The 13362-nt window shown below is 29.4% G+C and overlaps 1 protein-coding gene across 3 annotated transcripts in view; it reads right to left on the minus strand.

Moving 5' to 3' along the window:
• Positions 1-533: 533 nt before the first annotated feature.
• LOC124542989 overlaps positions 534-13362 on the minus strand; it is a 49175-nt gene continuing 36346 nt past the window's right edge. For 2 of the 3 annotated variants that reach the window (XM_047120966.1, XM_047120964.1), the window contains exons 2-9: positions 10177-10268; positions 5820-6014; positions 5336-5443; positions 4102-4203; positions 3737-3869; positions 2825-3059; positions 1918-2111; positions 534-1550 (exon numbers count right to left, since the gene is read on the minus strand). In XM_047120966.1, coding sequence (XP_046976922.1) covers positions 1435-1550; positions 1918-2111; positions 2825-3059; positions 3737-3869; positions 4102-4203; positions 5336-5443; positions 5820-6014; positions 10177-10268 — 1175 coding nt within the window. In that variant the 3' untranslated portion in view covers positions 534-1434. Of the gene's footprint in view, positions 1551-1917; positions 2112-2824; positions 3060-3736; positions 3870-4101; positions 4204-5335; positions 5444-5819; positions 6015-10176; positions 10269-11068; positions 11224-13362 lie in introns of those variants that run through there. The other variant, XM_047120965.1, reaches the window with a different exon arrangement.

Consider the following 13362-nt stretch of genomic DNA (forward strand, 5'->3'; position numbering starts at 1 on the left):
GCGTAAGCGATCCCGTGGCGCCCGCCGAAGGACGGAGAGGGTACCGCTGGTTTTTTAGTGGGTAAACCCAGTGGACCTGGGCGCACTCGGCGCCCAGGAAATCGGGGAGTCCCACACACCCCCCCACCTTCCATCACGTGGGGGAAGCGCGTAAAGCGTTTTTCCAGCGATAAAAAAGGGTGTAGTGACTCAGTGTCAATAACTACTGCAAAGTTTGTAATGACCAAGATTCTTTTTTATGCAGAAAACTTTTATTTATTTGTCTACTATATAGTCTACATTTTATTATTTTGGTACCACTACATAAAACAAAATAGAATATTATTTAAAATGGTAACATTAAATGATAAATTAAACAAGAGATTAGTTTAAAAATTGGTTTGCACTTTGGCAATCAAGGGAAAATTTAAATTGGTTTTGATTTTTAGTCTTTATCAAATGTGTGTGTATGTAGTGTGTGTGTGGGTTTATCATCCTTTTCCCGTTTCGTATTCCAAAAGGTCCTTTTACGTTTAAATAAATAAAAAACAATATTTTCAATCGAAATCTTTATTTTTTTAAGTATTCTCTACCACACTTTAACACTTTTGCTATAAATATTCTAATCACTACACAATCTTATGGTAACTCTAAAATGATAAATTTATATCCTTGGTAAAATCCTGCAGCTCAAAAATGATCACTAATCTACAATTAGTGTTATTATTTGGCTAATACGCTATAATAAGTGAGAATATAATAATTTTCTATCTGGATTTTTTAGTCTATACTACAGTCATTAGCCAAAAAATATGGTTTTATTAAGAGGCATAGCTACCATAGGGCATAGTGCGGTGCACCGGGACCTCCTTAACAAAGAGATCCGAGAAGCGATTTGAAAAATTCAATTATAACATTTATTTATGAGTCTAGATTATATAAATTAATTAGGAATATAATCCACGTGGACAGTATAGGCAGGGTCGCGATTATTTTCAATGCAACACCACGTCGGGGCCTTTATCCGATTAGTTACGCCTTTTATTGTTTGCATATCTTTATTAAAACAATCAATACATTATACAATACTAGAAGTAGGTAGTGACCAAAGTTATGTAACTCGTATAATTAGCATTTTTGCGTTATACTTTAGTATAATAATTGCTAGCTATAGGTTATTACATCGTGATTTTTATCTTTGGTGATCGTGACTATTGTAAAGTACAAGATTTTAAAACACCATTTAAAACAATCGTGAAAATAATTATGGAAAAACCAAGCTAGTTTATATATAACCACACCGAGTAGCAAGTCTACAACTATGTATCTAAAAATACTTAATCTTATATAGATAGGTAGGTAAATAGGTAGGTACTGAAGATTTGTTTACAAATCTTCATTTGTATAGATTTAATAAATTTGCATAAGTTTTAATTTATACCGCTGTTTAGGCGTTTATTGATCTGATTTATCTAACATTGAGAATCTTATGGGTAAAATGGCAACAGGCTCCGAAATGTTCGGTTTGTTGATATAGACGCTCCACGTCATTTTATCTAAATCGAAAATACCTGAAATTTTTAAACATTAATTAATAAATTATTGGCTTAATTAATAAATACAATTAAAAAAGAAATTTTCATTATTTTTTAAATTAAGATGGATTAATTAACTTGCTTAATTTCGGCAATATAATTAACTAACATAACGTTTGACTTATTCAATTGTCTGAATTGGAAAATAAATAATTGAAAAATGGTTAGGTTAGTTGTAATATACAAAATGATTAAACAGTTGTGAAATTATCTATGTCTTAATATTAGTGTTTTCGAGTAGGTACTTAGAGTGTGTCGAAGTTATAATTACCTACATATATGTTTAATTATCGGAATATATATTCGAGCAAAGCAAGTAATAAGGAAAAAAATAAGGTCATACCCGCTGCGATAGTCTTGATTATAGAATCTTTCTTTTCCTGGAATACTTGGAACTCAACACCGTTGGTATCCGATAGGATGTCTTTGATATCTTTCTGGGTATGCGGGGGCGCGTGATCGTGTATAATCTTCAAGCGGAATGTGCTGCTGTCTATTATTGGCCCAATAACTTCTTTTACCGGAATACGTTGATATCTACAACATAAATAAATATGTAAACTCTTGAATCTTTACAATGTTATAGACGAAATACATTCGATCGTGACTCGTAAATACTGCTTTGAGTGATATCTCACATACAAGCTATTTCTAAATGCATAAAATTAAAAGATCGTACATTTACAATTATGACTTAACAAAAATACATAATCGCTGTAGGTAAATCATAGATGACAACACAGAAGTGTTGTTTCTAGTTTCTAGTTAAAAAAATTACATAGGACGAAATCTTTATTGCGTACCTATCTGCGTTATATATATATATATTTAAATTTATTGTTTCAATTATGATCATAATATGTGGTGATTAACTCTAGAAAGTTTTATAGATATTTGGGTATTATGAAAAAAAGCCGTAATAGGTACTAGTGGTATGTAGTTAGGTATATTTAGGTCTTACAACCAAACATCACACACCGAAATCATATTTATTGAACATATATTTTCACTTAATAGTAAATCCTAAAAGCAAAAACATTTGGGAGTTTTAAATATAATATTATTTGTTTCTAAAATATGTATTTCTAATTAATTTTGACTCTTGAATTCGCTTCTGTAGAAGTAATTATTTGTTAACATTAAATAGTTATCTATATCTATATGTCGTGTCAAAGATCATCATTCCAGTTACGATAGTATTATCATCAATTCATCATTCATAAACATTTAAAGTATATAAGAATACTTACATATTAGTGTGCACCAATGGTTCATCGATATACTTTTGAATGTTTAAAATTGATCTATCACCCTTAAGATCGGGAGCAACTTCGGCGTTGTAGATTTGCTTTTCGCCAGCCTTATTTGTCCAGATCATGTTCATAGAGAAACCATTGCCGATTCCCAATCCTTCATCACGTAGAATTCTTTCCGCATCTGCGTAGCTCTTAGACGCTAAGAGAGCTCTCGTAATGAAAGTACGCGCTGAAATGAAATTTCTCCTTAATATACTCATAGCTTTTTTTTTTTAATTTTGTCAGTGACATAATAAAAGAGTTTCTATTGGTAGCATTTTAGAATTTAGGTTTGGTATAGTTGTGATTTTTTTCTGTTATTCTTTTAGTATACCACGTAGGTATTCTTTTAATATACCACTTTATCATAATCGTAGAATAAAGTTTCCAGATGATTGGGATAGTTATTATAGAATAATTGGGACACTTTATCTTGTTGCATTAACTTCACGACAAATATATACATTACTTTAGTATACTTGTTTGTGGTGACTTCGAATAAAAATATTTTCATTTATTGAAATAGAACACATAAAATATGTTTACTAAACTAGCTTATACTTATACTTATAGGCTTTCAAAGCAGTTGTTCAAATAAAGAAATTAATTTTATCATTTATATTAAAATATGAGTCTTAATGTAATAATTCATGTCGTGTTCAACCTTGAAGGAAAACATATGATATATTATATTCCGACAGTGTCTTTCAATCTATCCGCACTGGAGCAGTATTTTTGGAATAAATACCAAAAGGTCATAACTTACAGGAAGACATTTTCGACAGTTGACAATTTACAAGCAGTTACATTACTTTACATTTTACTTCTAAACGAAATAAGTTTTATGTACATGGATAGAATACTTACGAGTGTTTCCAGGTTTTAGAATTAAAGGACTCAGTGTGTTTATAGAAAACACTAAACCATTTTCATTGTAACCCATCGTGTAACCAGGCAAGTGACCCGCATAGCAAAGCGAACTGAATCTCTCTTCGATGGCCTAAGGAAATACTTGTTGTTAATAATCATGATATGTGAAAAAATAATTGTATATGTTTCATTACTTATTTCATACCATATCTATGTATTTCAGACAAACTATAGTGATAGCACCGACCAATGGATACCATGATCCAATGTCATTTCACATATATACTAAATATTAATGCGTTTTATTTTTTTTTACAATTCATAAATGGCAATGAATAAAGAATTTTAAAGCTCCCACTTACTCCAAGTTCTCTGTCTTCTTGCGTGGGGATGATGTGCGCAGACATTATATAGAAGTGATTTAAAGTTTCACTAAACGCATCTTCGGTGTGCCCTAGTACCGCCTGGAAAAAGATTAACAATTCAGTAACGATAGCATAAGAGTTTACAGTTGATTTCAACTAAATACTTAGATGCGTAAAATATTTCAGATTAAACAAGAATAGAACATACAAATTCATATAGGTTTTTTTAAACGATTTGAAGTATTAGACGATGTAGTGAGTTAAGAGACATGTGGGTCCTCTTTTACTGGATTAATTCATCCAGATATCCCCGAGTTGTTTATGGTAATTATTATGCGTTAATTTGGCTGGCAACAATTAGGCAACGTTACGCTTGAAATAGAACGCTAATTGACTCTCGCACGCGGCATTCAAATTAGTAAAATCAATTAAATGTACTAAAATAGAACTCGTTGTTTATACCGGAAACTGACTATTATTAGATTCTAAATATTTTAACAGTGTTATTTACTGTTAAAATAAAAACAATTAAATATCTTTATTTAATATAATTTGGTTACATTATCTGACATACGTGTCCATAGTCAGACGATATAAGGAATCAGCGCAACAGATATTCCAATAGAATATAAGTAATATGTACAAATATTAGTGTCTAATAAGTGTGGCGTGAACTGTGTGCTTTACACACTTATTATCAAAATCTGATAGGATGTCAGCCCCGACCGACAAGATATTAGTCGTAATACCAGCGACAAATTTACTAATTGTGTCAGCTTATATTTTTATAACCCACTTCAAGTAAAGTTAAGGCATTCCAAGGAATTGCTTAGTATCATAATTATGTTATAAAATTTTTTCTCGAACTCTATTAAAAATATAATTTTATGCGTTTTATAAATAGATTGAATATAATTGCAATAAAAACATATATAACATAAAATTTAGACTCGTATTTAATTAACACCGCTTTTATGACTCTACATAATTATGCTTAGTGATTATTAACTTTTCTCATCCATACTTTCTAGAATCTTTAATACTTCAAAGTATGTGATAAAATGGTTAACTTTTTTATTACTTACAATAATATAATAGGTATTGAAGTTTAAATAATAAATATTTTTTTCGTAGTACGTGTAAGCTTCATGTGTTTTTAGATGAGGTAACACTGAAGCTTGGTTATTCGGTAGTAAAAATACCTTCGGATAAATTATAGCATAATACTTACGCTATTAGGAGTTTTAATGGCCAAAGAGCTGCAGCCCCCTGTGTCGTTACGAGGTAGGTGGTTGTCGTTGATTGTTCCGATTATGTCATCCATTTGCAAAAGGAAAAGCTGAAAATACATTAAATACATTAGTTTTTTCCTCGAATGGTATACATTAATACGATATACTACACAAATCCTATCCAAATATTTTATAAAAAAATCATACCAATATGATCTAAAGAACACATGTCTAAATGTATATAAAAGATATATGTATGTATGTTTTTTATTGTTTGTCCGTATTGGTTTGATCTTTTTGACTTATGACGTAAAACATAAGTTCGAATAGAGCTGAATTGCAGTAGCCTTGACGGTTTGGTGACATTGTTTGTTTTTTTTCTACATGTTTTATCACAGTTATCGCATACGTTGAATTAATAAAAGTAATAAAGACATTTTCAAGGCAAAACTATAATTGGAACATAAATTTAAATATAGATACCTGATGAAATGGCACATTGGCACCGTCTGCGACTCCTTGCATTTCCTTCACGTAATACGGAAACCGTTTCTTCATATTCGCGAGTGTCTTATCGTATGCATCCCTTCCCGTATCCGTCTTGTATTCTTTTTCAAAATCTCTCAGATTTGCATATGACGCAATAAAACTCTTGATGATCGACGCAAAATTACGACCCTGGACATCAAAATTTAATAAGCAATTTCGTTTTAGAAAAATGCATATTGCAGCATAATACGTATTCAACAATAAAAAGATACATATCTTTTTAATTTATAGTTTCAACTAATATTATAACAATACAGATAATTAATTAAGCTAATATAATTATTATAAATATTCATCATATGAATTTTAACTTAAAAAAAGAAGAGGGTAAGTATGGATTTATTCGATCTTACTTAATATTATTGCATACGACATTCAAACTAGAATACTAATTATCATATTATAACCACGAACATTTGCGTGTATATCATACAACAAAATCACTAATGTTAATCGCGTTATAAGTAAATTGTATGCAATTTAATTTGATTTGTATTTTTAATCTAATTACTTGTTTATAGTCGTAATATATTATGATACTTATAATCGTATCTTATAATTATCTTTTTGGGTTTGTTTGGTAAGGTTTAAAATATCGCAATATGTGAAAATATGAGATATTATTTTACAGAATTTATTTGTTTTTAAAGGGATTGGAAAGTCTGTTCGTAGTTACAACATCTATAATCTATTCAAACCACAAAGGGACAAACGTCATTTGACAGCGAATTGACGTGATATAATTGGTCTAGCTTGATTAATCTATGATATTCGATATCGATTGGTGAAAAAATGCGTTTTGTACGTTGTCGAAACTTTCATACAAACACTTTGATGTTACTCAGATAAAATTAAATAGAATATGAGTAATATCACTTGCTTCATTTAAATCTATGTTGAGACAATACTATCTTGCACTTTAATTGCTGTACTAAATTACTTATTTCTTTTCTTTTTATTCATGAGGTTATATTACATATATATATTGGTTCAAATATTTAACTTCTGAGTTATATATTTCTATTTATTCTACATACGTAATACTTTTGGTAAGTATTTAAAATTATACCGCTGTGGTGTAATGTATAGACACTCATTGCTATTTAGTGATACTAATTACGTAAAATTTCATTTAATAAAAAATAATATTATCCAATTCAAGATAAAATAGATGATAAAAAAGCGTTGATTTAATATATGTTTATTTCCTGGCAGGATATATGACATACATATATAGTTTTATTTAAGTAAAATAATTTTGTATTTTAAATGTTTAAAAGAGTAAATACTGAGTTTCTTGCTCATGTACATTCCGAACCTGCCCCGTTTCATTTAGTATACCTAGTTTATAAAAAGACTATTCATAAATGCCTGTAAAAGCTTTTTTGAAAAAAGTACATTTTTATTTTGATTTATCATAAATATATAACTTGTTTATGCATTAGCATCCTTGTATTCATTTTATCGACACGTTTTTATGTGTAGCAGAGTTTACTACACTAGAAGAAAACAATACCTTCTAAACAATACAATTAAATAGAAATAATCAAAATATTTTGATGATCATAATAAAATTATCCCATTATTTTATTAATCTTTTGTTTAAATGACGTGTCGAGTGAATATAAATTATGTTGATTAGAAGCAAAAAATGTTTGCACACTGAGCTTCAAAAAGTATATAAAATGACAATCATTATGTTCAGGCCTCAACCTTCTAGGTCAAAGTCAGACAGACACCTTTAAGACGATGTACGACATATATATTGTACAAATATTTGTTTAATAATAATTAGTATTATCATAACGTGCATATTCCAGCGAGATAACAACATTGAATCCGCGACTAATTTTGTGAGTAATTTCTCTCTGAATAACAAACCACTGTATAAGATTGATCGTCAACTGATTGAGATTAATTATCTCTGGGATCAGAATAAACAAAATAAAATAACGTAGATGGGAAAAAAGTAAGAAATTTAAATGCATTCATAACGGTACTATGATTTAATAATATACAACCTTAGATACAGGAAAGTTATTGCAAGTAGCGGCAAACCTACGCAATGATCATGGACTACGAGTATTTTAAGCAGATTAAAGTATGTTAATAATATATTATAAAAGCGGTTCTTAATTATTTGTGCATCAAGTATGTCTTTAGTACTGTATATTATTATAGAATTTTATGTCAGAAGTGTAACATTAAAATATCAACTAAAATGAATTACTAACTTATGTGTTTTTTTTCATTTTTTCTATTCCATATTTAGATAGAGTTTATCGATAGTAATATTGAATTGGTCTAAATAAAACAGATTATTAGAGGCATGTTCGTAACACAACTCATGTTAGTTTGTATTTATGAAATATAAATATATGAAAATAATTAATATATCTCTAGTATTTCTTTATAATTTTCTAGTATTCTATATTAGTCTCTTTTTTAATCTTTTTGTCCTCTATATTTTTAAAACCTTTAGTTTCGGAATTTGTTTCGGAATAGATTGATTACACTGACTGTAATATTTACACGAACTTTATACATATAACAATAAAATTAAAAAATATACATAAGGAACAAAGTAAATTATTTTGTGACTTTTGACCTTGAATATCACCTTAACTTGCGTGTAAGAGATTATTCGAGACAACTTAAGTTACTCATAGAAAGACTTAAAAAGGTTTAGAGCTTGTTAATTTTTAAGACATTAACCCATCTTTTACCTTTGCTGTATTAGATCTACATGATAGCAATGCTTGATCTGATTAAATATTTAAATACTATCTTTTAATTTGATTACATGTAGTAGATGTTAACTTAATTTGTATTCTCAGATATTGTTCTTCAGATCTGAGTGTAGAGACTAGCTATCCTTCCCTGATATATGTAGGAGGGTAGAATAATAGTCTAGATGAAATTGGGGGACTAGTACATTTTAACTTAGTCTTACCTAGTTTTTTTTTTTAAGTAGCTATTTGGAGGCTTAATTGGTATTTATTTATTATAACTGTATCTCTTTCCCAATAATAAACCAGTCCAATTAATTGTACTTGTTTTCAATCCATGAACCATATTGTACACAAACTAACTCTAACTAACTAATTTCTGTAATAACGCATAGATGGCAAACATAGATCTATCATTCATTTATATTTATAAAGATAACGTAAGAAGGTAAATCTTCAACAATAGTTATAGTTATATGTGCTAAACACCTTTTGTTGAAGTGAAATCGTAATAACATATTTCCGTAACAAACATACTGATAAAAATTATCTTTCTGCATTTAATGCAAATACAAGCCCTTAATGCGACGCTTTTCAAGTCATTGTTTGAAATACATGATGTCTTGTTCATGTAATGATGCTATTATCATTTATTATTTTTATCAAAGGGGGAAATAGTGAACTATCCGTTACGCAGTACATACCAGATTAATGAGTTCGATCGCTAGTCTAGTTATCGATATAATGAAAGGTAAAAAATTTGTAGAGCCCAATAATATTTTTGTATGTCAACGATAGAGCCTATTCCAATCACAGAAACATTAAAAACAAAGAAACAATTTTGACATTGAAATAATACGATACAATGAGTCGAGACTTTGAATCATATCTATCGTATTTGTTATGGCTTCGTGAAAAATGGCGTTGATATAAGTGTAATTGTTATCGGAAGTATAATAAAACTGGATATAAGATGATGATAGGAATAGCGCTGTTCATAAATAAAGATATATCAAACAAGAACTGTTTGAATACTGTATAATGTGCAGAGCTATTGGGAAATTGCATGCGATATCTAAATGTGTTACATTTATCTGTTTGTTGGAATAGGCTATTGGGAATATAATGAGTTAGCTATCCAGTATATAATCATCCCAAAAGTAACGATGGTCACACTATTTAATGGATTTAAAACAATAATCGCTATGCACTGTTTTAATTTTAGTTTATCGCTATTCTACATTAAATATATTTGTGTTTATATGAAGATAAACGAGTTACATTTAACGTAAAAAATTAAGCATTATCAAAACACTCGCATATGTAGATCAATTGTGAGAAGGCATATTAAATATAATTTATGGAAAACATTACTGTTTGAATGTTTTAAAAGAATTGTAACGCTCGCATAGACAATTGAAACAAACTTATAAATCGACAGTTGAGCTGATTGGAAACACTTTTATGTTGCATATATGTATATACAATAGGCAGGTATATGTTACACATTAACTAGCGGTGGTATTATAAATTACAGATAAAAATGAATTAATGAAACTTACGACGTCAAAGCCTACATCGTAGTGAGAACCTTGAAGGTAGATCACGGGGACGACTCGACGCCTGCCAAGTTGTTTCTCACATAACACTGTCCCTGTAAGTTGAAATATAAATTGTTTATATCATTAGCTTCCCACGTGCATCGTAAGGTCTGACACCATTTGTGAGGTCGCATATTTAATATTTTTGATGTATGTATAATTCATGAGATGTGTGCGAGATGTAAGGTACCCATTGACTTTCCCATGCCTAACGAAAGGAACAAAACAAATGATTTTATATGTCTGTCTCTTTTCACCTTTTGCTGAATAAAATAATGTCTGTATACAACCGTTCCACACTTTGATTAATAATAAAAACATTATAAATGTATAGAATTTTTTCATCGATTAACGCACTCATAATTCTCAAAATATTAAATTTTTTTTGTTACGATGAACTTTAAAAGATGTTCATTCATAGCGCATCTCAAGTTATCCTTATTAAAGAGCTTATCTTAATCTCCAAACAATAACATCTCATGTTCAAAACACTTGCATTATCGATAACATATTGTGGATTAAATATTAAAACGAATGTAATTGTATTTATCTCATTAAAATAAAAATAAATTCGCCAGAGTCTGGAAATATACGACACAAATTAATTTGTTTATTATATTATCGATTATTCGGTTAAATGTCATAATAAACAATATCTTTTTTTTAATTTGAAACTTAAAATTTTAATCGATTACATAGATAACATATGTATTTTAAAAAGGTCTTATTTATTGTTTTATTTTATAATTTTTAATCACAAATTATTATTATATACAATTTAAGATTTATTTGAAACTTAATTTCGTTCGTGGAAGCCTTTAAATTAAGAACATTAAGGTAGCCTCAGACTTACCATTCAGCTCCTTCATCGCGCGATAAAAATTTCGAAATTTTTAAATTAACCTGCACTACGGGCCGTCTCTTGACAGTGGCGCGATTGACACTGCGTACTGCTGATAGTTCTCAGTGTTTAATATAGTCGTTATAGTATGCTCAAACCACAATCGAGGATAAACTGAAATGTCTCGTTTGTAATCTCTCAGCCGTACGAATGCAGTTTAGAAAACGATATGGAACTTTTCCTTGAAATTCCCATCCTTTAAGAAATCCTTTTTTATTTTATTATCTTGTGGTCTAATCTGCATCTGACATTTATTGTTATGGTTATTTAACAATATACTAGTTTAAGCTTATGAATTTTAAAAAACGCCTATTATTTTTCATCGAAAATATTAAACGTAACTGTATGTATTGTATATATATGTATCGAAGTCGCTTCTTATTCACTTTTAATGATTCCAATAAATAATTTATAATCTATAATAGGAGTCTTCCGGTGCATCTTTAAAAAAAATAAAACATTTAATATTTGATATTTTATGTTATCTTGAAGTTTTACGGCAATATGTATTTATTATAATTTGTCATTATTTTTAATATAATAAAATTTTAGTAAATAAACGAAAAGATAACATTGTATATTTTTGTGTTTTCTTGATGCCAATGTTTATTAAAACAGTAAAAAATAATTATAATTTTTTTGATAAAAAAAACACCGTAACTAAAACTATGGATGGTTTTTAAGATATAATATTTAAGTCAATGCTAACAGCGCACATATACAAAAATATGTTGACCTTAACTATTTCATTAAATGTTAATGATCCTAAAAATAATATATGTTTACGAAAGTACAAACAACGTTATTACTAAAATATCTGTCTATGTGTCTATTACTTTTAAGTTAGATCATTTTCAAGTCGAAACAAAATAAACATGCAACTTGATAGTGTAATCATGACTGTATTCAATAGCATTGCTACCGAGATGGGCCAATACGAACTCTTCCATTACGTTTGACAAATAAATCTAATATTTGATATATCGATACTCCCCCACTATGCTTGGCAGATTACCATACAATTTCGTTCCTTTTTATATCTAACTTAGCACGTATACATATCCTTTGAGTTTAAATGTCTATATTACGAAAGAGCAGGTTATCAACATTTACGAGTACATACAATAATAAATAAATATGATCAGCCGGGATAGCGTCTGCCGGATTTTCCTATTGATATATAAATGATAAAATTATATTACAATTTTTTTCAACTGACATCATACAAGCGACCTATTGTTTTACATCCGTTAAAAATATACAAATCATCTATACGGTCTCGATTTATTTATTGTTTTATGAACTACATTTATATTGGGTTCATTGTTTGCAATTACTTGTGTTGATATCTATATGATATCGAATACTCGAGACTACAGTATCAGTTTACTGCTGCATTTTTGTAGAGACGATATCTTACTTAAAAATTATAGATTTTTTATTTTTTTATGTACTTTATTGCACAACGAAATTAGATTGTACAAATGGTGGGTTTAACGCTGCAGCATTCTGTACCAGCCAACCTCAAAACATACAAGAAAGGTTGTTAGTAGGCGTACAACATAATCACAAATAGAATATAAAATAATAGACCTTTAAAGTAAAATTAAAAATAGAAACATTTCTAATAGTACTAAACGAATACATACCCACATATGCATTCTTTCAACATATCCATATAGACACAAGTGCAATAAGTACAATAAAAACGAATGCTAAAATAGGTAAATTATAAGTTATTTATATATTTATCAAATTTGAATTATATCAATTTATTTAACAATCTTTATTAACATAAGAATTAACAACATTAAATGCTTAAATATATATATACAAATATGAACTAAAACTAGTTACTGTATAAATCTTGACCGCGTGGAATGGTGGCAAGAATGCTAGCAGCATTTCCCCGTTGAATCGCAATTCCGATCCTCTGGGCTAAAAACGAACCAGCCCTCCTGTCACCAGTGGAGGCAATGAGGCGAGGTGTTATTATTTATTATTTTGTTAATATTTCTTTCTTTTATCTGAAGCGCAAAAGGAATCCCGAGTGGGCTTTCCTTTTAGCATCAGGTAAGTCGTTTACAATGTACGGCTACTGCGGCTAGCGACGCGGCCATAAGCCCAGTAAAGAGACCAACAGGTGCTCCCTGGATCGAAGAGACTCGTAAAGTGAGTCCCTTGTGCCTGTAGTTAGACTAACTCGCTCTCCCTTCAAACCGGAACAAGAATATATGATGTATGGA

Source organism: Vanessa cardui, chromosome Z (genome assembly GCF_905220365.1).
Source record: "Vanessa cardui chromosome Z, ilVanCard2.1, whole genome shotgun sequence".
Classification (NCBI taxonomy): domain Eukaryota; kingdom Metazoa; phylum Arthropoda; class Insecta; order Lepidoptera; family Nymphalidae; genus Vanessa; species Vanessa cardui.